General features: G+C 42.2%; 1 protein-coding gene across 1 annotated transcript in view; it reads left to right on the top strand.

Moving 5' to 3' along the window:
- The window catches only part of dnah11 (dynein axonemal heavy chain 11), a 317,498-nt gene that overhangs the window by 245,077 nt on the left and 44,583 nt on the right, over positions 1-27,838 (top strand). The window contains exons 64-71 of the mRNA XM_033046160.1: positions 6,665-6,900; positions 7,042-7,164; positions 17,060-17,264; positions 19,140-19,304; positions 20,074-20,214; positions 20,620-20,790; positions 25,699-25,821; positions 26,802-26,995. Of these exons, the coding sequence (XP_032902051.1) occupies positions 6,665-6,900; positions 7,042-7,164; positions 17,060-17,264; positions 19,140-19,304; positions 20,074-20,214; positions 20,620-20,790; positions 25,699-25,821; positions 26,802-26,995 (1,358 nt within the window). The remainder of the gene's footprint in view (positions 1-6,664; positions 6,901-7,041; positions 7,165-17,059; positions 17,265-19,139; positions 19,305-20,073; positions 20,215-20,619; positions 20,791-25,698; positions 25,822-26,801; positions 26,996-27,838) is intronic.

The raw sequence follows: 27,838 nt of genomic DNA on the forward strand, positions 1-27,838 counted from the left end.
TCTGTACTCCCTCTATGTCAAGAATGTCTTTCCTCGGATTTGGAGACCAAAACTGTACGCAATACTCCAGGTGTGGTCTCACCAAGACCCTGTACAACTGCAGTAGAAATCTCCCTGCTCCTATACTCAAATCCTTTTGCAATGAATGCCGACATACCATTCGCTTTCTTCACTGCCTGCTGCACTTGCATACCTACTTTCAATGACTGCTGTACCATGACACCCAGGTCTCGTTGCATCTCCCCTTTTCCTAATCGGCCACCATTTAGGTAATAGTCTACTTTCCTGTTTTTGCCACCAAAGTGGATAACCTCACATTTAACCACATTATACTGCATCTGCCATGCATTTGCCCACTCACCCAGCCTATCCAAGTCACCTTGCATCCTCCTCACAGCTGACACTGCCCCCAGCTTCGTGTCATCCGCAAACTTGGAGATATTGCATTCAATTCCCTCGTCCAAATCATTAATATGTATTGTAAATAGCTGGGGTCCCAGCACTGAGCCTTGCGGTACCCCACTAGTCACTGCCTGCAAATCTGAAAAGGACCCGTTTACTCCTGCTTCCTGTTTGTCAGCCAGTTCTCTATCTACATCAATACTGAACCCCCAATACTGTGTGCTTTAAGTTTGTATACTAATCTCTTATGTGGGACCTTGTCGACATAGGGACTGACGAGGTAGAGTCACTGTGGATTGAGTTGAGGAATTGTAAAGGAAGGAAGACACTAATTGGTGTTATCTATAGACCCCCAAATAGTAGCCCGGATGTAGGGTGTAAGTTGCAGCAGGAGTTAAAACTGGCATGTAACAAAGGTAATGCCACTGTGGTGATGGGGGATTTCAATATGTAGGTAGACTGGGAAAATCGGGTTTGTAGAATGCCTCCGAGATGGATTCTTAAAGCAGCTTGTAATGGAACCGACCAAAGAAAAAGCAATTCTGGATTTAGTGTTGTCCAATGAACCAGATATGATAAGATAACTCGAGGTAAAGGAACCGCTTGGAGGTAGTAATCATTATATGATTAGTTTTAATCTGCAATTTGAGAAGGAGAAGGTTAAATCGGAAGTGTCAATGATGCAGTTGAACAAAGGGGACTATGAAGGCATGAGAGAGAGGAGCTGGCCAAGGTAGACTGGAAAGGGATCCTAGCAGGAATGACGGTGGAACAGCAATGGCAGGAATTTCTGGGCATAATCCAGAAGACGCAGGATCATTTCATTCCAAAAAGGAAGAAAGATTCTAAGGGGAGTAGGAGGCAACAGTGGCTGACAAGAGAAGTTAGACATAGAGTAAATCTAAAAGAAAAGATGTATAACACAGCAAAGAGTAGCCGGAAACCAGAGGATTGGGAAACTTTCATAGGACAACAGAAGGAAACAAAACGGGCAATACGGGCTAAAAAGATGAAGTACGAAGGGATGCTGGCCAGGAATATAAAGAAGGACAGTAAAAGCTTATTTAGATATGTAAAGGGAAAAAGAGTAGCAAAGTCAAATGTAGGTCCCTTGAAGGCAGACACGGGTGAAATTATTATGGGTAACAAGGAAATGGCAGAAGAGTTGAACACTAAGGAAGACACAAACAATCTCCTAGATGTACTGGAGGACAGAGGATCTAAGGGGGCAGAGGAACTGAAAGAAATTTTCATTAGGCGAGAAATAGTATTGGGTAGGCTAATGGGACTGAAGGATGATAAATGCCCTGGGCCTGATGGTCTGCATCCCAGGGTCCTCAGTGAGGTGGCTCTAGAAATAGTGGACGCATTGGTGGTCATTTTCCAATGTTCAATAGACTCAGGATCAGTTCCTGTGGACTGGAGGATAGCTAATGTTATCCTACTTTTGAAGAAAGGAGCGAGAGAGAAAATGGGGAATTACAGACCAGTTAGCCTGACTGGTGGTTGGAAAGATGCTGGAGTCAATTATTAAAGAGGTAATAATGGGGCATTTGGATAGCAGTAAAAGGATTAGCCCAAGTCAACATGGATTTATGAAAGGGAAATCATGCTTGACTAATCTTTTGGAATTTTTTGAGGATGTGACAAATAAAATGGATGAAGGGGTGCCAGTGGATGTAGTGTATCTGGACTTTCAGAAAGCCTTTGATAAGGTCCCGCACGGGAGACTGGTGACTAAAATTAGAGCACATGGTATTGGGGGTAGGGTGTTGACATGGATAGAAAATTGGTTGGCAGACAGGAAGCAAAGAGCAGGAGTGAACGGGTCCTTTTCAGAATGGCAGGCAGTGGCGAGTGGAGTGCCGCAAGGCTCGGTGTTGGGACCGCAACTGTTTACCATATATATTAATGATTTGGAAGAGGGAATTAGGAGCAACACTAGCAAGTTTGTGGATGACACAAAGCTGGGTGGTAGTGTGAACTGTGAAGAGGATGTTAGGAGGTTGCAGGGTGACCTGGACAGGTTGAGTGAGTGGACAGATGCATGACAGATGCAGTATAATATAGATAAATGTGAGGTTCTCCACTTTGGCGGCAAAAACAAGGGGGATTTCATAACAAGAGGATTTCAGTATAGGAGTAAGGAGGTTCTTCTGCAGTTATATAGGGCTCTGGTGAGACCACATCTGGAGTATTGTGTACAGTTTTGGTCTCCTAATTTAAGGAAGGACATCCTTGTGATTGAGGCAGTGCAGCGTAGGTTCACGAGATTGATCCCTGGGATGGCGGGACTGTCATATGAGGAAAGATTGAAAAGACTAGGTTTGTATTCACTGGAGTTTAGAAGGATGAGGGGGTATCTTATAGAAACATATAAAATTATAAAAGGACTGGACAAGCTAGATGCAGGAAAAATGTTCCCAATGTTGGGAGAGTCCAGAACCAGGGGCCACAGTCTTAGAATAAAGAGGAGGCCATTTAAGACTGAGGTGAGAAAAAACTTTTTCACCCAGAGAGTTGTGAATTTGTGGAATTCCCTGCCACAGAGGGCAGTGGAGGCCAAGTGACTGGATGGATTTATGAGAGAGTTAGATAGAGCTCTAGGGGCTAGTGGAATCAAGGGATATGGGGATATCTCCAAGTTTGCGGATGACACTAAGCTGGGGGGCAGTGTTAGCTGTGAGGAGGATGCTAGGAGACTGCAAGGTGACTTGGATAGGCTGGGTGAGTGGGCAAATGTTTGGCAGATGCAGTATAATGTGGATAAATGTGAGGTTATCCATTTTGGTGGCAAAAACAGGAAAGCAGACTATTATCTAAATGGTGGCCGACTAGGAAAAGGGGAGATGCAGCGAGACCTGGGTGTCATGGTACACCAGTCATTGAAAGTGGGCATGCAGGTGCAGCAGGCAGTGAAGAAAGCGAATGGTATGTTAGCTTTCAAAGCAAAAGGATTTGAGTATAGGAGCAGGGAGGTTCTACTGCAGTTGTACAGGGTCTTGGTGAGACCACACCTGGAGTATTGCGTACAGTTTTGGTCTCCAAATCTGAGGAAGGACATTATTGCCATAGAGGGAGTGCAGAAAAGGTTCACCAGACTGATTCCTGGGATGTCAGGACTGTCTTATGAAGAAAGACTGGATAGACTTGGTTTATACTCTCTAGAATTTAGGAGATTGAGAGGGGATCTTATAGAAACTTACAAAATTCTTAAGGGGTTGGACAGGCTAGATGCAGGAAGATTGCTCCCGATGTTGGGGAAGTCCAGGACAAGGGGTCACAGCTTAAGGATAAGGGGGAAATCCTTTAAAACCGAGATGAGAAGAACTTTTTTCACACAGAGAGTGGTGAATCTCTGGAACTCCCTGCCACAGAGGGTAGTCGAGGCCAGTTCATTGGCTATATTTAAGAGGGAGTTAGATGTGGCCCTTGTGGCTAAGGGGATCAGAGGGTATGGAGAGAAGGCAGGTACGGGATACTGAGTTGGATGATCAGCCATGATCGTATTGAATGGCGGTGCAGGCTCGAAGGGCCGAATGGCCTACTCCTGCACCTAATTTCTATGTTTCTATGTTTCTATAAGGCAGGCACGGGTTATTGATTGGGGACGATCAGCCATGACCACAATGAATGGCGGTGCTGGCTCGAAGGGCCGAATGGCCTCCTCCTGCACCTATTTTCTATGTTATTCCCTGTTGCTATGTACATGGATGGGCACTGATTGGCATGGATGTGGTGGGCTGAGTCCTTGATAATAGCAGTGGGCACAATAGAACACTGCAGATTCCCCTCACTTTGGGCACTATCCAGACATGATGTACTAAATATATGCCCTGCGCTTCTTCACTGGGTAGAAATTCCAGCAGCACTGTAGTCGCACCACCTTCTGAAGGGCTGCAGAATTTGAAGAATGCAGTTCATCACCAACATCACAAAGAGTTATTAGGGATGGGCAATGAATGCTGGCTTTGTCAGTGCCACCAAAATTGCTATAAAATAAATACCTAACGGTACTATCACAATAACACTTCTTAATAAACTGAACTACTTTTCTGAATCAGATTAGCATTCAGACCCTAACCTACCTCTTAAAGTAACTAATCTCCATCGTAGGTACACAAAAATGCTGGAGAAACTCAGCGGGTGCAGCAGCATCTATGGAGCGAAGGAAATAGGCAACGTTTCGGGCCGAAACCCTTCTTCAGACTGATAGGGGGTGGCGGGGAGAAGGGAGAAAAAAGGAGGAGGAGGAGCCCGAGGGCTGAGGGATGGGAGGAGACAGCCCGAGGGCTGAGGAAGGGGAGGAGACAGCAAGGGCTAACAAAATTGGGAGAATTCAATGTTCATGCCCGCAGGATGCAGACTCCCCAAGCGGAATATGAGGTGCTGTTCCTCCAATTTCCGGTGTTGCTCACTCTGGCCATGGAGGAGACCCAGGATAGAGAGGTCAGACGGGGAATGGGAGGGGGAGTTGAAGTGCTGAGCCACCGGGAGGTCAGGTAGGTTCTTGCGGACCGAGTGGAGGTGTTTGGCGAAACGATCGCCCAACTTCCGCTTAGTCTCACCGATGTAGATCAGCTGACATCTAGAGCAGCGGATGCAGTAGATGAGGTTGGAGGAGATACAGGTGAACCTCTGTCGCACCTGGAACGACTGCTTGGGTCCTTGAATGGAGTCGAGGGGGGAGGTAAAGGGACAGGTGTTGCATTTCTTGTGGTTGCAACGGAAAGTGCCCGGGGAGGGAGTGGTACGCGAGGGAAGGGAAGAATTGACAAGGGAGTTGCGGAGGGATCGGTCTTTGCGGAAGGCAGACATGGGGGGAGATGGGAAGATGTGGCGAGTGGTGGGGTCACGTTGGAGGTGGCGAAACTGACAGAGGATTACTTGTTGTATGTGACGGCTGGTGGGGTGAAAGGTGAGGACTAGGGGGGACTCTGCCCTTGTTGCAAGTGCGGGGATGGGGAGAGAGAGCAGTGTTGCGGGGTATGGAAGAGACCCTGGTGCGAGCCTCATCTATGGTGGAGGAGGGGAACCCCCGTTCCCTGAAGAATGAGAGTTCCCTGCCCCCTCTCTGTGATCCCCCCTGCCCTCCAACTCTACGATCACATCCTTACCCAGACCAGATACCACAGCCACATCTGCTTCCTCGGGGCCTGCCTGCGCCATCATCTCATACCCCATGGTTTCCAGCTCCAGTTCCCTACCTCCCAGTTCGGACCCCAGCCGGACTATCGGTACCGACTGGGGTTGGACAGGCTAGATGCAGGAAGATTGCTCCCGATGTTGGGGAAGTCCAGGACAAGGAGTCACAGCTTAAGGATAAGGGGGAAATCCTTTAAAACCGAGATGAGAAGAACTTTTTTCACACAGAGAGTGGTGAATCTCTGGAACTCCCTGCCACAGAGGGTAGTCGAGGCCAGTTCATTGGCTATATTTAAGAGGGAGTTAGATGTGGCCCTTGTGGCTAAGGGGATCAGAGGGTATGGAGAGAAGGCAGGTACGGGATACTGAGTTGGATGATCAGCCATGATCATATTGAATGGCGGTGCAGGCTCGAAGGGCCGAATGGCCTACTCCTGCACCTAATTTCTATGTTTCTATGTTTCTATGACTGGCTATCCACCGGCATACCCAACAATTCTCCAACCGGGCACTGAGATCCACCCTGGCCGCGATGCGCCGGCACCAGCAGGACCTCGCATTGACTCTCCCGGAACTTCGGGCCTCACTAACCCAGACCTGCAACGGACCACAACTATATTTCATCCGCCGGAAGATACACCTCTTTAATCAAAAATTCCTGGCCCACCATCACTCCACCAAGGACCTTAAATTATCCCGCCTCCAGACCGCTACCGACTCTGCCCCCCCCCCCTTCATCTCCATCGTAGCTATTTTTTGATTTGAATTGAAATATTTAAACAGTTAAACTTCATTTTGTTCTCAACACTTCCCTCTTCTGTTCATTTCAGGGATTAAAAATCCCCACCCTCTCCCCCAGGAGAAATTATTTCTTAACTTCAGAGGTTTGAGCCTTGTCTTAAGATCTACTTTGGGTGTATATACTTATCATACATTGCTATTCATTTAATCTATTGCCGACAGAATAAAAACTTTAAACGAAAACCTCCTAAATATTTTCATCTAAATATCTTAATTTACTGCTGTGAATAATGGCTGTAAACGGTCCCATGTATTGGCAGTTCATAGGAAAATAATCTTGTATTTAGTTGTACACACTCTTTCCTGGTTCTCACAGGTTTCCATACCAATTACTGAAGGACTAGATCCTATAGCAATGTTGACCGATGATGCCACAATTGCAACCTGGAATAATGAAGGATTGCCCAGCGATAGGATGTCAACAGAAAATGCGACTATTCTGGTCAACTGTGAACGTTGGCCACTTATGATTGACCCACAACAACAAGGGATCAAGTGGATTCGAAACAAGTATGGAAGTGATCTGAGAGTTTTGCACATGGGACAGAAAGGGTAAATGGTCTGCAAAGAACTAAGATTATTCTCTAATAATTCTTTAAACATTTTCTCTCAATTATTTAATTATTTAAGCACAGTGATTACTTAACAAAAATGTTGATTACCAATATGCAATTTGAATCTTTTTATATGAAGTTATTTAGATATTATTGAGCATGCATTATCCTGTGGCAATGTCATCCTCATTGAAAATCTCGAGGAAACCATTGATCCAGTTCTCGATCCTCTACTTGGACGAAACACAATTAAAAAGGGAAGGTAAGTGTTTTGACAAGTCATCAATTAATTATCTTGTTAATAACCAGGCAGCAAATATAAATGTAATTACTCACCCACGGTCCTACAGCTCTAACACGCAATGCTATAAATTATGTGGCTACCATTCATATCTGTGATTTGAGAGGATGTCTTCTCTCGGCTTTGCACTCTGTGTGGCTATTTCCTTGGTCTAAAGCACAAGGGTAGGAGCTTTACACTGTAAAGTGTAATGTAATGCTTTACAGTATAATGCTTTACACTGAAGCAATAGGAATTAGTCAGGTGTCAAACAGAAGACCTTTCCCATTTCATGTTTTAAATACAATTTGAGGGCTTTCCCAGTTTGATGAGGGACTCGGGGGAAGATGCACATTTCTGAAACAGGCAAAAACATCAACATATTATTCTGTAGAAATTACAAGTATGAGTGCACAGGAAGAAGGACCTACTGTAAGTAAGCTTATAATGATAAACCATATATACACATTCCTTATTAGCCGAAAGTAAAACACAAGGTCAAGCCTGCAGACTTTCTTATTAACTATCCATGATTAGACATGAAAAATATAGTAGGCTTATCGTAAATCATTCAAAAGGACCAAAGCAAGATAACTTTGTATAAATAAGATTATATTATGGATGCACAAGGAAGAGATAAGACGTTGAAGGCTACAGGAACTAATGAGCACTTGTGTATGAAATGTCAGCGTGTAATAAACAACCTTAGACATTAATGGTCATGCACAACAAATGATAGCAGTTAACCTTACCACTAAATGAGCTTATGCATCAACATAGTACATAGAGAAGCTAATGACATATTATAGCTACATTTCTCCTACATAATTAAATCTATAAATGACGGAACGCTGGAGTTTCTTGGGGACATCAAACCAGTCTTGATGAACCCAGTGTAATTACGATGCACACTTGTAACGTACTGAGTGATCTTGGCAAATAGGTGGTAATCAGCACCATACTCGTACACTGAACTTAATCTTGTAATGCTATTTACTTAGTTTAATAAAGAACATTATCAGATATTTCTGTATGTCATAGCCAAACTTATATAATCTGCGAGTGTATATCTAAGAGTCATAGAGTAATACAGTTGAAAATAGGCCCTTTGGCCCAACTTGCCCACACCGGCCAACAATGTCCCAGCTACACTAGTCCCACTTACCTGCGCATGGTTCATATCCTTCCAAACCTGTCCTATCCATGTACCTGTCTGTTTCTTCAATGATGGGATAGTCCCAGCATCAACTACCTCCTCTGGCAGCTTGTTCCATACACCGACACCCTTTGTGTGAAAAGGTTACCTCTTGGATTCCTATTAAATCTTTTCCCCTTCACCATGAACCTATGTCCTCTGGTCCTCGATTCCCCAACTCTGGGCAAGAGACTCTGTGCATCTACCCGATCTATTCCTCAAGAAGCAGCAAGAATGCGTGATATTACCAAAACCATTCATGGTTCATCTTTGTGTAAGAAGGAACTGCAGATGCAGGTTTAAACCAAAGATGGACAGTAAAAGCTGGAGTAACTCAGCGGGACAGGCAGAATCTCTGGAGAGAAGGAATGATGACGTTTCGGGTCGAGACTGAAGAAGGGTCTCGACCCAAAATGTCACCCATTCCTTCTCTCCAGAGATGCTGCCTGTCCCGCTGAGTTACTCCAGCTTTTTGTGTCTATCATGGTTCATCTTTCTCTTTTCCATTTTTTATCCATGTTTTCAAAAACATCCATCTTCTCACTGTTCTGTTTCCTTCTCTGGCTTCCTCTCCCCTTTAACAAATCTCTCTGAACAAACTTCTGATCATGCTTTAAAATTAAGTGTTATTTTCGAATATATTAACTAATATTGACTTATGACAGTGAAATTTGGTTTAATATCAAACATCAGAGCACCTTTTGCTGTTTTGCTTCATTTAAGGAGCGTTACAAATGAGTGAATGATCTAAGAAGGATCTGAGGGCAATTTGCTTGCACACAAAGAATTATTTCAACACAAGGAAGTAAAAAAATTAAAAGACAGTAAATTGAGAAGTTAGTTGTTTAGGGAACTCTTGGAATTTAATGATGAAGCAATTGTTGTTAAGACCAATGATTAAATCCCTGCTCCTTAAACCTGATGGCTATTGGGATCTGCAGATGAGACAAGACTTTTGTTGGGAACCTTTGTATAACTGCAGTGTATGCTACAGTGGCCAACTCAAATGCCTCATCAAATATGGTGAAATTGTTTGGCAGCAATAGACATAATGAAGCTGAAAAATATGACCTGTTGACAGAACCCTATTTACCTAGCAGATGCACCCTGCTTCGAGGTTCTATTCTCCAGTTATCTGAGCAGACAAGGCAAATTGAATCAAATCCAACATTGAATCAAATCCAATCATACCTCAGCCAAATCCAACATTGAAGACCAGCAGGGGGCATTTGCACAATTCACCATCCTCTTTGGTGAAGGCACCCTAGATATACAGGAGCCCCTGAGTGCTGCCCTGGCCCAGTTCCAATGGTGTGTAGTAGATTGAGTCCTGACCTGGTGTCTCGCTTTTATTAAAGTGGAGAGACATCGAGGACAAAGATCAATCATACCTCAGCCAATACTTCTAGATCATTGAATTCTTCGGCATCAAGGCTACTGAACTCTTAACTGAACAAGAGAACCAGAAAGCTTGGGTATTGTAAATTTGAACAGTTCACATGATGGCAAACATTACATGGATGTTTGTCAATTTGGCACTTATCCATCATTGTAAAAGCCCTGTCCCACGGTACGAGTTCATTCCAAGAGCTCTCCCGAGTTTGCCCTGATTCGAACTCGGAGATTTACGGTAATGGCCACTCGTCGGTACTCGGGACTCTCGTGGACATTTTTCATCATGTTGAAAAATCTTCACGAGTCTTCCCGTGCTTACCTGCCGTTAGCAAGTCTTCCTGAGTACCTGCCATTAGCGCTAAGAGACGTCGCCGAGCTCCAACGTACCCGTTATGTTCATTCTCCGTGCTTACCACGAGTTTGATTTTTTTTAAACTCGGGAGAGCTCTTGGAATGAACTCATACCGTGGGACAGGGCTTTAACTCATCAGTCTGAAGAAGGGTCCCAACCCAAAACGCCGCTTATCCATGTTTTCCAGAGATGCTGCATGACCCACTGAGTTACTCCAGCATTTAATGTCTTTTTTTTGTAAATCAGCATCTGTGATTCCTTGTTTCTACATTGTAACTCTGCTCTTTGTTATCTATTCTCTGTTGAACACCATTTTTTTTCTCAGTTCCTAAGTGTGCAGAACATCTAAAGGAGTGTGCAGTAGTTGTTGCAGTGGCATGGCATGTGCAACAGTCAGGGAAGGTGCTGTGATGTCCACAGGCATTGCAATCCTCCAGTATTCTGTGGTAGTTTATGTCAATCACTGTGGCAATCTAGAGAGCAGTGGTGGTCTGGCAGTTTTGTACTGCTGTAACAATTGCCACACAATGCCAAGCTGCCATGCAGTCAGTGACATTTTGCCTATCAAATACTTTTGTGGCAGATCAGCATTGTTCCAGAAATGTTATAGCCGTCAGGCATTGTTTCTTCAGTATTACAGCGGTCTAGTGGCATGCAGCACTTCAGTAATGAACCCCCTGTCATTGCAACCATTCAACAGTGTTGAGGCAGTCACTGTGGCATTTCTGCTTTGTTCCATGAATGTTGCATTTGCTTGAGTGTGTGTGGCAGACTAGGAGCCTGGCATTTTTTCGGCCGTTCAGAATTGTTGCAGAGATCCACTGTTGCGGCTATGCTGTGATAGCTGAGTAATGTGCAGCAGTTGTGGCAAACTGGCAAAGTAGTTCAGCATATGGAGTGCATGCAGTGAGTGGCAGGAGATTAGGAGCAATGCAAGTGATTACAGTTCCTGGACAAAACCAAAGTCCACAACAGGAGAATCATGTATTCCAACACTGAAAATAAAATTCCTCACAGAGCTGGCTGTCACCAATGTCATGGATCCATTGTTCCGGTGTGCTTGATTCTTAATCAACATTCGGTTCCATTTGAATTGTAGTGCAGACAACATTAAATGACATGAATATTTTGTTTCTTCTCTCTGGGGTCATCAGGCACACATTGCTGCGACATAGCAGACACTAACATGGATTGTGACCAGAATTGTCCTGTCTACTTTTGCGATTGACGCCAATTCACCTGGAAATGACCGCCAGTGCAATTTTATCCGGGCTAAAAAGATTTTTGATTGCATTCCACTGAAAATGATAGTGCTGGGTGACCCAATTTCTGGATGTCTGTGTACTTTCAGAAATAAAATGCTGTCAAAATAGAATAGAAACATTGCAAATTGTACCATTTTGCTAAATGATAAATACACATACTTCCTGCTAAGTCTTTCACAAGCAGTTATTTATTAATCACAGTTAATTTGGCCTAAAAATATCACATTAAAACAGAACCAGTTGGCTACAAATATCTTAAACAAACAGAAATTAAAACCATTTAATGCTGAAACTGATTTCCAATATTGAATTTAATGTAAAAGAAATATGAAAATGTATTAACGTAATAAATATTTAGAAAGTACTTTGGACTGAAGGTGCTTCTCCATTTTTACTTCTATTTTGTGAACACATGATGTATTCTATCTTGTGGTTACTTGTGTACAGTAAACCCTTGTTACAATGGTTATAATGAACCATAGGGGTGGGGGGAGTGGAGAATGTTGGCCATTATTGCCAATTGTCCACTATAGCTGAGTGAGAGTTTTTCCCCCATTGACAACACTGCTCGGTTTTCCCCCATTTACATCACTCGGTGACATTGATCGGTGTTCATAATCCTGGAAACCCTTCACTGAGAGCCCAGTGGGACTTCCATCAGCACATGGAGAGCAGCAACTCTAGAAGGCCACCTTGTCCAACGCAGCTCGGGAATGGCAATATTGGTTGCCCCTGTTGCTGATTCCCGCATTCAGAGATTGAGATCAAAATGGGAGGCCTGGGACATTGGGGTGGTGGTGTGAGAGGGTGAGGAAACCCTAAGTGAATTCCCACAACCAACTGTTCAGGGTGAAAGGACATCAATCTTAAACATTAACTCCATTTCTCCTTCCAAAGACACTAACCTGCTGAGTGTACCGTTCTTTTAAACTGCTTAAATTTTAATTTTGTTACTGCAAGCTTAAAATACTAAAGGCCATTTGTTACGTTGCTTATTAAAGTTAAGTGCCGATCAAAGCAATGTCTTGCCCATTTCAATTGTTTCTCAGTTTCAATAGCCTCCACAGTGTAACTAGCACCTTGTGTTCTTAAACAGTCACCTGCCATCTTTTGCTGCAATCACGTTTATGAAAGAAAGAAAAGTTAGAAATATGGCAGATAAAAAAAAGTTGGTCCAAGGTGCAGCTAATCAGTTTAATTGGGAATTAATAGTTTACGTTAAATATTAGGTTAAGTGAGGGATTACTTAAGGAAAAATGTCTTTTTAGATGAACATTGAAGGGGAATTGGAATGCCAAAATGGAAGGAAAAATTATTCCAGCATTGAAGGGAATGTGGATAGGGAATAAAGTAATACAGGTCCAAATTTGTCAATATATTTGAAGAGCTCCGGGTTGCAACATTTCAAGATGCGTTGCTAGGGATAATTAAGTGAATGATGGCACACATCCTGACAGTCCATCATTCATTACCCACTTATGTGTGTCAACCAGACAAGTTCAATGCACAACTCGATTTCTGCTGCAACCTTGCAGTGACTGGCAACCCCCACACGAAGAACAGTGCTCATAATATTACCTTGCGTATTCATGCATTCATGGAGGAACCACTGAATTTCAGTACTGTTGTTACAAGGAGAGAACATAGGTTAGAAATTCTTTGAACCAGTTCCTAGTCTGCAACCAAAATTGCAGTGGAATGAACAGTATGTTCAAGTTCAAATGAGTTTATTGTCATGTGTCCCTGATAGGACAATGAAATTCTTGCTTTGCTTCAGTACACAGAACATAGCAGGCATTTACTACAAAACAGATCAATGTGTGCATATTCTGTAATATAAATATATATACACATGAATAAATAAAATGATAAAGTGCAAATAACAGATAATTGGTTATTAACCTGGTTGTTGCAGTCTTCAGGCTCCTGTACCTTCTACCTGGTAGCAGGGAGATGAGTGTGTGGCCAGGATGTTGTGGGTCTTTGATGATACTGCCAGCCTTTCTGAGGCAGCGACTGCGATAAATCCCCTCGATGGAAGGAAGGTCAGAGCCGATGATGGACTGGGCAGTGTTTACTACTTTTTGTAGTCTTTTCTTCTCCAGGGTGCTCAGGTTGCCGAACCAATCCACGATGCAACCGGTCAGCATGCTCTCTACTGTGCACCTGTAGAAGTTAGAGAGAGTTGACAAACCGACTCTCCGTAATCTTCTCAGAAAGTAGAGGCGCTGATGAGCTTTCTTGATAATTGCATTAGTGTTCTCGGACCAGGAAAGATTTTCAGAGATGTGCACGCCCAGGAATTTGAAGCTCTTGACCCTTTCAACCATCGACCCGTTGATATAAACAAGGCTGTGGGTCCCCATCCTACTCCTTCCAAAGTCCACAATCAGTTCCTTGGTTTTGCTGGTGTTGGGGACCAGGTTATTGTGCTGGCACCATATGGACAGTTGCTCGATCTCTCTTCTATATTCTGACTCATTCCCATCAGTGATACATCCCACAACAGTTGTGTCGTCAGCGAACTTGATGATGGAGTTCGCACTGTGACCGGCTACGCAGTCATGAGTATAGAGTGAGTACAGCAGGGGGCTGAGCACGCAGCCTTGAGATGCTCCCGTGCTGATTGTTATCGAGGCTGACACATTTCCACCAATATGAACAGACTGTGGTCTGTGAATGAGGAAGTCGAGGATCCAATTGCAGAGGGATGCGCAGAGACCCAGTTCTGCGAGTTTGGTAACCAGCTTGGAGGGGATGATTGTATTAAATGCCGAGCGGTAATCGATGAATAACAGCCTGACATATGAGTTTCTTCTTTGTTCAGTGTATTCTTGGTTGCCTCCACAGTTCTGGTGAATCCATGGCAAGACAGCAAAAGATGCTCTGAGAATGTTTAGGATCAGAATATTGTAGTTTTTTTCTTTCTTGCTTCATCTTTCGCATTCTCATTGTGTTTTTGCCCCAGTTACTACCATTGCTGTATTGTACCTTTTCTCTAATTAGTAATAGCTGCAGAGATGTTGGTGATGGATTTTGCACAGGAATTGAACTTCAATAATAATTAGAGTGTTGTAGAGTGTGAAGTAATGAGCACCAATTATTCCTTTCATGTCTTACAGTTCCCTTTGGCCTAATCCATCAATAAAGACTTCAATTTGTTTTAGTAATGGTCCATGAATGGTGCAATAATTCTGTTTTGAGAAGAAGCGCAGATTAACATCTCTTATCGGGTCTACTTGATATTGTAGTGGCTAATCCCATTTAATTTCAGAGAGTCTTAAATCCTGTACAGAGAGATTATTTCTATGTGTATAATATGGCCAATCATAATGGAATCAAAAGGTGAATAAATTACATGCAATTATCTGACATTTGGCCTCCTGCACCAAGTATTCATGACACTGAACGCATTTAGTCCTGAAGTGAGTTGCCTTTGCAAGAACCATGAAAAGTGGGGGAAAAGGTATATGTAAAAGGTCTTGAGAGGAAATTAATGCAAGGCTGGTAAGTAAATTGGTAGTGCATGTTTTTAAAAAAAGTTAAAATTCCACTTTTTTAAAGTATAGGGACTTAAGAGGAACTGGATATGTTGTAAAATAAGAAGTAAACATAACAAAGGGAAGCCAGGATAGAGCAGTTAGCTTCAGGTGAAGAGTTGTCGTGACTCGGGTCTGATGAGCTAGATTAATCACCATAATTCTTGGATATTTAACTTTCCATTTTTGTCTTGTAATAAGTGTATTGGTTTAAAGATTGGAGTCTTTACACTGCAAATACATTTTTGTGGTTAATTTCAGAGTTTAACATATAACCATACTTCAGAATTTCCACTTATCTGCTTATGAATTGCCCAGAATTGAGGAGGAATGTGTATGTAAATGTAAGGCAATATTAATAACTCACCACGAGGAAGCACATGGATGAAGTCTGTAAATCTAGAGTGCATTTTCTGCCTGTTTCCTGCTCTGATTCCAACTACCATCATTTCTGCCAACAGGAAGATTCCGGTTTCAAAGCACAAACACGTGAACTCTGTGCAGAGCAAGCAGGGGACATTTACACCCTGAATGCAATGCACAAAATAAAACAAGTTTGTTTTCTGGTGAGACAGAAAGATTGCACAGAAAGATAACAAATAGCTATCTCCCCTTTATTCTTCTGCTTTCTACCTCTTCTTCTTTTCTTTTTATTCTCTTTCTTTTCTCACTTTCTTTTTCTCACTTTCTGATATCACACACTTCTCTATTTCTTTTCTATTCTCTTTCTGTCTCCTTTTTATTGTGAAAATAAAAGAAAATAAGAAGCTGTACATTATCTGTAACATGTCAATATATACTAGGTACCTATGGCACCATATCATTGTACTTCTAATTAAAAAAAAAAAATATTAAAAAAAAAAAGAAAAAAAAAGAACAATTGCACCTCCCTAGCCCTGAGTATAAGAGCAGGGAGGTTCTACTGCAGTTGTACAGGGTCTTGGTGAGACCACACCTGGAGTATTGCGTACAGTTTTGGTCTCCTAATCTGAGGAAAGACATTCTTGCCATAGAGGGAGTACAGAGAAGGTTCACCAGACTGATTCCTGGGATGGCAGGACTTTCATATGAAGAAAGACTGGATAGACTCGGTTTGTACTCGCTAGAATTCAGAAGATTGAGGGGGGATCTTATAGAAACTTACAAAATTCTTAAGGGGTTGGACAGGCTAGATGCAGGAAGATTATTCCCGATGTTGGGGAAGTCCAGAACTAGGGGTCACAGTTTAAGGATAAGGGGGAAATCATTTAGGACCGAGATGAGAAAATAATTTTTTACACAGAGAGTGGTGAATCTGTGGAATTCTCTGCCACAGAAGGTGGTTGAGGCCAGTTCGTTGGCTATATTTAAGAGGGAGTTAGATGTGGCCCTTGTGGCTAAAGGGATCAGGGGGTATGGAGAGAAGGCAGGGATGGGATACTGAGTTGGATGATCAGCCATGATCATATCGAATGGCGGTGCAGGCTCGAAGGGCCGAATGGCCTACTCCTGCACCTATTTTCTATGATTCTATGAAATGTTTTGGCCATGCTCGCCCCATCTGAGTAACTCTCCTGTAAAATCACCTCTATTAGCTAGCTCAAAAAAAGAAACAATTGATTTCCTGCCTGTCACGAACCAATGCTGACCACGGCTCACCATTCAAATAGCAGACCATAAGGTCTGAGGCGCACTTGTTCTCTGCTTGTAATTAAAATTGGATCTTGCAGTATATGTTAGAAGTGGTGACAGTAAGTATTGTTAATGTGGGATTGAATTTGCACAGGATATTCTATCTAGCTCTAAGTGTTATAAACGAGAATTGGCTTGAGAATGAAATGCAATATTAAATAATTAGAAAATAAACGTTTTGTGTCGCATTGAACAAAAATATAAGCCTGTTCCCACCACTGGCAGTTCATACCATTCCTCCTCTATAAATGGTACTTTGGAAATGAGGCGTGTTTGTAAAAATAGCATGGTTTTCACACTAAAGGTCTATTCAGACCAAATAATAACACGATTAAAATAATATTATAATGAGAAATGGTAAGGACTCCACTTTTCCGCTATGCTTAACTTCACAAAGTAAAGAACAGGTTAAAAGTCCTGCATTATACATGAATATCTAAAACAAACTTTTACTTCTCAGATACATTAAGATTGGTGACAAAGAGTGTGATTTCAATAGCTGTTTCCGACTAATTCTTCACACAAAGTTGGCCAACCCTCATTACAAGCCTGAGATGCAGGCTCAGACAACACTCATCAATTTTACTGTCACAAGGGATGGGCTTGAAGATCAGCTGCTGGCTGAAGTGGTCAACATAGAAAGGCCGGATCTGGAGCACTTGAAGGTACCTTCCTTGAGATGTACTCTCCCACGATGAGACGGGAATAACATAAATCATATTAGGGACAACTGTGAAAGACTTTCCTGTTCCTTTGCATGCTTTTTCTTCTTTCTTGCAACAGTCTAAATTACTTAATGTGATTAATGACTTCAAATGACCTTGCCCATCGGTTACCAAATTGTCCTTCAGACAATAGCACTTGGTTGGTAATTTTCAATGGTGAGAGGGAAAGAGCAAAGTAAAAGTGGTGACATTTTAACCTGTGTGTAGCTACCAGCATAAATATATATACATTCACATTGTTTCTGGAGATCTATAATCTTTACATATCAGGTGATGCATTATGTATGAGGTGATGCTTTTTGGTAAATTAAACCTGGGCCGTATAAGCACAGTAAATGGTAGGACCTGGAGAGTATTGTGGAACAAACAGACCTAGGGGTACAGGTACACAGTTCCATAAAGGTGATGACATGAGCAGCCAAGGTGGTTTAAAAAAAAAGGTATTTGGCGATCAGCAGCTCTGCCAGCTGTATACATTTCATTTCAGGCCTGCTTTTACCAAAGCCTGCCTGCTCTAAATTTATTGGGCAAGTCATTAAAACGCCAGATCAAAAACTTGCACTGCTTTTGCACTTAACTACCTTTTTCATCCAATTAAGATGCCAATCCACAAAATGTTACCACTGCCAAAAGGTATGAACTTGATAGCCATGACGTAACAGCATAAATTGTCATTGTATAAGGTCACAACACGAGCAGGAGATTTCAATGCAAGTGACAATTTTTTAAATCCCAGCAGCAGTGTAGAACTCAGAGTAGTTCATTTTCATACAGACATGAAAGTAACAGAGTGGCCTGTACTGGTGGTTTGTACTCTGCACCCTCTGCAGCAAGCAGTGTTAAACTGTATCCTTCACAATGCACCAATTCCTGATGCAGCATTTCACTGCTTTCACCGACACAGTAAAGCTAAGGGAAACAGGCCCAAGAAGGTAGCAAAACCATGCAAAACATCTGTGAAAGTGTACATTTTTCTTCAAAGAGGATATTGATCATAATTTTGGATGGGATTGGTTTAAATTGGTAGTAGATGTTTGGGGATGATTTGAATAAAAAATCCCAGATTCTCAGTGTGCAGAGAAGTTCAGCTCTGCATTCTTAACGTAAACAACAAGTCCTAATTAATAACTTTGGCTACCAATTTGTCATTTTGATTCCATTCTGGAGCAGGCTACCTCCTCAGTAAGAAGGCCTATAGCTGCTAGTGGTTTGGGATCCAATCTCTGTGCTATGGTGGAATTGTGGGGAGTGATTGGATATGTGAGGGTTTTCAATCCATGATCGTGGGGTTCTCTGGGTGAAGGAATGTTGATTTAGCAGTCAGAAGGTAGCTTACTGCGCTGGGAGATATACTTTTATTTATTTACATGGATGATCTGCATTTTCTGCAGAGCTGTCCTCCCTTTTGAACTATCAGTTTTCTAGATGCAAGAACAGGTTGAATCTGTGGAGCCAGCTTCAATATTACAAAACTGATTCCTGGAAGTAGGTTGTCTGCCTGCAACCTCTCAAAAAGGGAATAAATAAGGGAAGGTTTAGGACTTTAAATTCTCACCCAATATTAATCCGACTATTTTGGGGATTAAATTTACCTTATGGTGTTAATCCTTGACAAAAACACTGTTGGTTGTGTTATCAACAATTTGTATCAAAATTCTCCATCAATACTGCAAAAATTTCAAATAAAGCTTCATCCTTAATATTAGCTTAATCCAAACAGAAAATATTGGGAACAATAATATATGTTTTAAAAGAATGTCGGGTGATGATACATTCCTTTGTTTCTATGCACTGAGCATTCTGATTTCTGCACAGTCAACCTTAACAAAGCACCAGAATCATTTTAAGATTGAGCTGAAACGGCTTGAGGACGAGCTCCTTATGCATTTGTCTGCGGCCGAGGGCAACTTCCTAGGTGATACTGACCTGGTGGAGAAACTGGAGTCAACGAAGCTAACTGCAGCAGAAATTGAGCAGAAGGTAGGTTAATGAATGATATTGTTTCATTACCAATATTGGGGGGATCTATCATATTTCAGAATTTGCATTCTTAATCATAAGGTACCATCCGCTCAAGTTCAGTTGATAGATGATCAGATAAGGATCAATTGTTGTAATGACTGTTCCTCACTGGATCATGCTAGTCTGGCAACCTTCAAATATCTGTTTTAATTCAGGTATAAAGGAACGTGTAAGTTTGTGGATTTCAGCAGGGGATGGAAACATGTGTGTAGATAAATTAATCTTGCTTGCTAATGCAAATCAACCAGCAGTAAAATCTGTGAAAATGTTCATCAACAAAGAGCTTTCCAGCATTGATAAAGTCCAAAAGCATATTTGTCCAAAGATTTATATTTGTGGCTGATAGCATCACTGTGGATGCATTTGGTGCTCTACTGAAACAGAGTCCAGAAGCCCAGTGAAGAGCCCTACTCAATTGAGTAGCATTTAATCATTATTCTAACTTAGTTAACAGGGTTAAGTGCTGCCTTTCTAGACCATTCTAACTTTCCAAAATATTTGCATTGAGAAGAGTTCTTATGACCAGGAAAGCTACAGCAATGCAGGGAGTTTTGCAAAGGAAATTCCAGAGGAATATAGCATTTGATTTAGGAGAGAGATTTCTCCTAATTTACCAATATTTAATTCAAAATCCTCAACAAACTTTGTTGCTGAAGCAAGTGCCACTGAAACATGAGAAAAATAATGTGGAAATGCTTATATTAGCTTTGGTGTATACCTCGTGCAGGTGAATGAAGCAAAGGAGAATGAGCTGAAGATCAATGAGGCTCGTGAACGCTATCGGCCAGCGGCAGCAAGAGCTTCTCTTCTTTATTTCATCATCAATGATCTTAGGAAAATGAACCCTATTTACCAATTCTCACTCAAGGTATTAAATTACATACACAAAAACTAGTATTCTCTTCTCAGTGGGTTGGAAAGCAATTGCCTGTAATTTTATACATGCATAGAAATGCACAATCTTAAAATCAGCTCTTAGAGTTTAATAATTATTTTTCTTACTGGGAAGCAGTGGTGATGCATGACATAATCTGAAGTTAAAAGATCAGTAGACTAATTTTGTGTTGTATTAAGCACCGAAAAATAAAGAATGAAATTTCAAAAATTATAATCTCACGAGATTTGACTGTCAAGGAAAAATGGCATGTTAATCACAAGCCACTCACACGAGAACATTGGAGGGAATAACAAGGCAAGCAGATCTCTGATGTGTCAGATATAATGGCAGCTATTGCAATTCCATTGCATCATTGACTTCTTTTATTTTCTTTAGGCTTTTAACATTGTATTTAATAAAGCTATTGAAAGGACAGAACAATCAGAGGATCTGAAGGAGCGAGTCGCAAACCTCACTGACTGCATCACATACTCTGTGTTCCTCTATACTAGCAGAGGACTGTTTGAAAAGGACAAAGTGGTATTTCTTTCTCACACAACCTTCCAGGTGTGTATACATTTTTCAGTGCATGCCACTTCCACTGTTTCAACCATTCCAAGTATTCTACTGCTTATTTTAAATCTATTTTATAAGAATATTCTCTCAATTAAATATTCCAATATTTAAATAACTTTAAGGTTACATTCAAAAGCCTGCAAAATAAGCACACTAATCGTGGATGCAATAAGCACACAACGATGCAGTGTAATGTGGGCAGCATGTCAACCTGTGTGCTGCCTGTAAATCATAGTGAGTACAGACTCCAGATAGCACAAACACCCTCGGTAATATAGGAGCAGGTGGGACTTGTCCCACAACTATGTGGACATCATCTAGACTCATTTGTAGCCAAAAAGCATCCAGTGCTTCTACAGATCAAAATTTCACGCTGTATATCTCAGGACCACATTAGAACAATTCATCCAGTTTAAAATTAAGTTTGCACATTAAATATTGATGTTATGTTTTACCCCATTCTGTATGGTTTAGTGATAGTGAAACAAGATTAAATTAATTTTGTTAAGGTTGCACCATCATGGAATTTATAGAACCATTATGGCAGAAGAGGCCATTTATCTTTCAATTTGTTCAATTCTATTCCTTTGTTACCGTGTTTACACATGAGTGCCTATAAAGTTCTCTTTTGAAATTCCCAATTGGAGCTCATTGTTGGAAAATGTGAGGTTGTGCATTTCATGTGGGAGGCACCAAAAGGCAGTCTACTGTCTCAATGGATGGAGATGGCAAATGTGTGGAGCACTGAGGGATCTAGGTATTCTTGTGCATGAAACAAGGGTGCAACAAGTAGTTAAAAAGCAAGTTATTATTTTCCTTTAATGCTAAGTGGCTGTAGTTTAAAAATGGAGAAGTATTGTTATCATTGGACCTGGTGTTGATGACGAAGTACCAAGTACAATTTGGTTCCCCTAATGTAAGAAAGGATAAACTAGTAAAGGGCCTGTCCCACTTTGGCGATTTTTTATGCGACTGCCGGCGACTAGGCAGTCAGCACAATGTCACCGGGATGTTGCCTGTATGGTCGTGAGTAGTCTCCTCAGTCGCCCAAAGAGTCGTAGCATTTTTCTGGTCGCCGCTGGATTTTGAGATGTTTAAAGCTTTTCGGCGACCGTGGGCTTGTCGCAGCTTGTCTTATCCTGTCGGTACTGTCGTAGGTTGCCGCCAGGTTGTCGTCAAGAGAGGTCAAGTAGCGACTTTCGAAAAACACGTGATCAGGTAAAAATAAAGCGCGTGGACTTCCTGAATTTTTTGTTGGAGACCTTAAGCATTGTAAAATGGCTCCAAGGAGAAGGAAAAGCAACCTCTTTTCATATATTTTGATCAATAAGACAAACACGAATACAAGCGTTGCACTGCATTGAGAAAATTAAAATCTTTTGGGAGGATGTGGGTGGCCCTGAAAATTGCCTTTTCTTGTGGTCTCTTGTGGGCTCTCTTCCTGGAGAGGTGGATTTCTGTTTGTGGTGTGGGCTGTTTGCTGCTGGTCTTCAGATCATGTCGTTCTGCCATGGTACACTGCCGAGTTCGGAGTTGTAGTAGTGCAGAAATGGTCTCTCTGGTCCTTGGCTCTCTTTTTGCAGGTGTTTCCTGGAAATCTCTCCAGTGCCACCATCGATGCAGCCTGTCCTACAGTTCTTCATGAGCCTGGAGTGATGTTACCTGTCTGATTGTCCACTCGGTTACCCTCCACCATGGCTGCTGTTGCTGCTCTTCTGGTACGGATCAGGTTGTGGAGGACACATGGTGCGTAGACAATGGTCTCCACATTCTTGGGCTCCTGCTCCATCATAGTCAGCAAGCATCTGAATCTGCTGGCGAGGATGCCCAAGGCGTTTTTCCATGACCCTCCTAGCCCTGGACAGCCTGTAGTTGAAGATCCTCTGCTCCCTTGACATCTGCCTGTGAGGGTATGGCTTCATCATCCATGACCTGAGTGGGAAGGTGTCATCACCACCCAGTGTGTAGGGGATGTCAGGGTTGCCTTTTCCCGGCAGAGGTTCTGGATCAGGAAAGCCTGCTCTTCCTTCTTCCAGTGCTTGCCCAAGGGAGGTCTCTCTCCAGATCCCACCATCTGTGCCCACATCCACAAACAAGAGTTATAGTTTGCATCCACCACAGCTATGAGTATGATGAAATGGAACTTCCTGGAGTTAAAGTACATAGAACCTCCCTTGGGTGGACACCTGATGGTCACATGCTTGCCTTCCACTGCCCCACAAGTGTGCAGGAAGTTCCATCTAATTTCATAGCCCTGCACCACTCTCTTCCACTCATCTGGTGTACTAGGGCAGTCCATGACTTCATCTTCATAAGCATTGATGATGGCCTCACAGGTGTCTCGGACAACCTTGCTGATGGTGTTGTGGGCTACAAGAAAGTTGTGGGAGAGGCTCTTGTAGTAGTCTCCTAATGCCAGGTAGCGGAGGGTGAAGGCTAGGCGCAGGCCTGGTTCCAGTGGCTTCCTCATGGAGGTCTCCTTTTTCTCCAGGAGACGGCCCACCCGTGTCTTCAGCTCCTGAAACAGCTCAGGGGGGCCTAGTGAAGTTTCTGAAGGCAGCCTCATCTTTGTGCTGGAGCTCAGTCATCAGGTTTTCATACTGGCCCAACCTGTGTCTCTTCAGGGACAAGGCCTTCAACCACACTGACCTCTTCTTGGGCTTCTTCTTGTCCTTCTGTCTTGCAGATCTTTAAGAAAAGGGCTGCTGCAAGCAGCAGGGCTTCTTCTTGTCATAAGAGCAATGCCCTCTGATGTTGCACCACGGTAGTCATGATGCAGAATGGTTCGAAACCGCACTCTACAACCCATTTTATAGGAAAACTGGGTGATTCCATTGTTTTAGAGGCCAAAATGATGTCACATGTCTTCAGTTCACCTCAGTTGTCGTCGACAGGGTCGTAGCTTGTCGCGGGTGGACGTAGGTTATCATAGGTGTCGTCGTAGGTTGTTGTAGGTGTGGTCGTAGGTGGACATCCTAAATCACGACGATTGGTTGTCGGAAGCTTGACGTCGGTTGTTATAAACAATAGACAATAGGTGCAGGAGCAGGCCTTTTGGCCCCTCGAGCCAGCACCGCTATTCAATGTGATCATGGCTGATCATCCCCAATCAGTACCCCGTTCCTGCCTTCTCCCCATATCCCCTGACTCCGCTATTTTTAAGAGCCCTATCTAACTCTCTCTTGAAAGCATCCAGAGAGCCTGCCTCCACTGCCCTCTGAGGCACAGACTCACCACTCTCTCCGTTCTAAATGGCTTACTCCTTATTCTTATACTGTGGCTCCTGGTTCTGGACTCCCCCAACATCGGGAACATGTTTCCTGCCTCTAGTGCGTCCAACAATCTTATATGTTTGTCTTAACAATCTTATATGTTTCAATGAAATATCCTCTCATCCTTCTAAACTCCAGAGTGTAGAAGCCCAGCTGCTCCATTCTCTCAGTATATGACAGTCCCGCCATCCTGGGAATTAACCATGTAAACCTACGCTGCACTCCCTCAATAGCAAGAATGTCCTTCCTCAAATTAGGGGACCAAAACTGCACACAATACTGGTCTCACTAGGGCTCTGTACAACTGCAGAAGGACTTCTTTGCTCCTATATTCGATTCCTCTTGTTATAAAGGCCAACATGCCATTCACTTTCTTCACTGCCTGCTGTACCTGCATGCTTACTTTCATAGACTGATGTACAAGGACCCCCAGATCCCGTTGTACTTCTCCTTTTCCCAACTTGACGCCATTTAGATAGTAATCTGCCTTCCTGTTTTTGCTACCAAAGTGAATAACCTCACATTTATCCGCATTAAACTTCATTTGCCATGCATCTGCCCACTCCCCCAACCTGTCCAAGTCACCCTGCATTCTCATAGCATCCTCCTCACAGTTCACACAGCCACCCAGCTTTGTGTCATCTGCAAATTTGCTAATGTTACTTTGAATCCCTACATCCAAATCATTGATGTATATTGTAAATAGCTGCGGTCCCAGCACCGAGCCTTGCGGTACCCCACTAGTTACTGTCTGCTATTCTGAAAGGGACCCGTTAATCCCTACTCTTTGTTTCCTGTCTGCCAACCACTTCTCTATCCATGTCAGCACTCTACCCCCAATACCATGTGCCCTAATTTTGCCCACTAATCACCTCTGTGGGACCTTATCAAATGTTGTAGCTTGTCGTAGACATTGTTGTAGGGGGTTCCAGTCGCCGGTTTTCAGCAATCTGCTACGACTACGTAGAGGGTTCCAGTCGCCGGCAGTCGCCAGAAAAATCGCCTAAGTGGGACAGGCCCTTCTAAAATCTTTAGAATTTGGATGATTGAGGGATGTAACATACAGGTTCCTAAGGGGGCATGATAGTTCAATGTGGAGGTGCTTCCACCAGTGTGAGAGTCTAGAACAAGGGGACATAATTGTAAGATAGGGGATGGTCATCTAAAGCTGAGGTGCATAGGAATTACTTCTTGCAGAAGGTGACAAATCTGTAGAGTTTGCTACCCTGGAAGGTGTATAGACTAAATCATCGGATGTATTTAAAGGAGATGCAGTTCCATTTTTGAAAGATCAGAGAATTGAGGACAATGTGGAACTGGCATGGAAGAAGAGTTAAGGCCTGGGGTAATTCAATCATGAACATAATGAATGGTGGGGTGAGCCTATGGGGCCAATGGTGTATTCATCCTATTTATATATGCTCTTTTTCTATCATTACAAGTTGTTAGTTCCAGATGATGACCACTTTACGTAGCAAAAGTTCTGATATCCTATTGAAAACATACATAGATATCAGATCAAGTGAGGACTTGTGAAGTCTTAAGAAGCTTAAAAGACATTCTTGCGCGTATAACATAAGAATAAAGCAATGCCAAAAGTAATATTTATTTTTCTTTAATTTGCCAGATTCTATTGATGAACAATGAATTAGATCAGGAGGAACTGGACTTTTTCCTGAGATTCACAATTGAGCAAACATTCAAGAGTCCTGTAGATTTTCTCTCCACTCAGTCTTGGAGTGCCATCAAGGTAGTATTGAACTTGTTTCTACCCAAATCTCAGAGGACCTTCTCAAAGAACTATAAACAATAAAAATGCTAGTTGTTTTTATGGCCTTTGCAATAGAACTAGTTTCAACATCTGATCAGTGTGTTAGAAGGAACTGCAGATGCAGGAACTGAAGAATGGTCTTGACCCGAAATGTCATCCATTCCTTCTCTCCAGAGATGCTGCCTGTCCTGCTGAGTTACTCCAGATTTTTGTGTCTATCAACATGTGATCAGATAGTTTGACATTAATATTACTTTATCGTGGTCTTGGCTCAAACATTAAAGTATTTTACAGATCTTTCTTCATAATTTCTGACTGACAAATATCAACCCACCAATGCTCAGATCTGAGAAGGTAATATAGGTAGAGATTCTCACATTAAAAAAAAATCTTGATGAATTGCCAATTAATAGAAGGATTTGGCTGTGCTGAAAAATAAGATTGGTATAGATGTATACACCTACCTACTCGTCTTCCCATACAATTGTAGGAAATGCTACTCCTGCCTCTCTATCCTCTTCCTTTCCACTGCCCAGTAATTGAAATAATTACACTAATCACTTTACAAGTAATGATTCACGTGTGACTCTTCCGTTTAGTATGCTCTATCTATTCAATACTCACGAAGCAGTCCTCTCTATAGCTGTGGAACCCAAATGCACATTAGGTGACCACTTTGCAGAACATTCTGTCTGGCTCTAAGCATTCATTTGGCTGTTATTTTAATAATCACTCGCAGTTTCACTCTCAGTCTGGCCAACATCCTACTGTATTCAAATGAAGTCAAATCCAACTTGAGAAACAATATCATTATATTGGTACTTAATGACATCATCCAAATTCATACTACATATTTATGGTGAGAATGCCAATTGCACTTTCTGTGCACCTGTCTGTACTGTTTCTTGTATGGTGTGATACCTCTATGAATTAAAATATGTACTTTTGAATGTTTTTAGACTATGTCCATGATGGGCGAGTTCCGAGGGATAGACAGAGACATTGAAGGCTCGGCCAAACGCTGGAAGAAGTTTGTTGAATCTGAATGCCCTGAGAAGGAGAAATTTCCACAGGAATGGAAAAAGAAGAGTTCCCTTCAAAAACTTATTATGCTCAGGGCTTTGCGGCCTGACAGGATGACATATGCAGTGAGGTAATTGCATCAAATTAAGCTTTTCACCATATTTACAAGCAAATTGTGAAAATTGTTTTGTATATAGTTATCGATGCCAAGATTAAAATAAAATATCCAAGATATTTAATGCTGATATTTAACTTATTTCTCACTCTTTTTGTCATATGTATGAATTTCCAAGTTTTGATTGCATCTTATTTGGATTTTAGCTACGTATTGACTCTTCCAACTCTCTATAGTTTGGCTGCACATAGAGGTGGTGAGCCATTGAGCATGCAATTCCATTTTGAAGCCAGCTCCAATATGTCAGATTCCTTTTTAATTTGCTTGGGCATAAACCCCTCCAGAGAGAAGATTTGGTGATCTGAATATACAAATCAAATTACAGTGAAATAAAGGTATATGCATGGGTTTCCTCGGCTGAAACGCCTTTGAATCCAAAGTAGGACAATTACAGCAATATGTGGATACATTGAAAGTCAGCCAAGTTCAAGAATAAATGCTCAAGTACTCACAGCCACTTTTTCACTGTCATACTCCATATGAATGATGAAGATGCCAGTTATTCCTCCTGTGCACCAGTCTTCACTGTTTCTTATTTGGCGTGCTGCTTTGGCGTGAATTAAAATTATGTAAATGAGCCCCTTTGACGTTTTTAGAAAATTGCCAGAAACCTTTATTCGGGCTTCTGGAATTTGGAGTTACTGTGGTTCAAAATTAGGTAACATCATCTGGATACAGAGTGCTGGAGTAACTCAGCAGATTGGGCAGCATCTTTGAACAACATGGATAGGTGATATTTTGTGTCAGGACCCGTCATCAGACTATCTTAGGTAACATTAGGCAACATCATGACTGACT

The sequence above is a fragment of the Amblyraja radiata genome, chromosome 2 (genome assembly GCF_010909765.2).
Source record: "Amblyraja radiata isolate CabotCenter1 chromosome 2, sAmbRad1.1.pri, whole genome shotgun sequence".
NCBI classification, from domain to species: Eukaryota; Metazoa; Chordata; class Chondrichthyes; order Rajiformes; family Rajidae; genus Amblyraja; species Amblyraja radiata.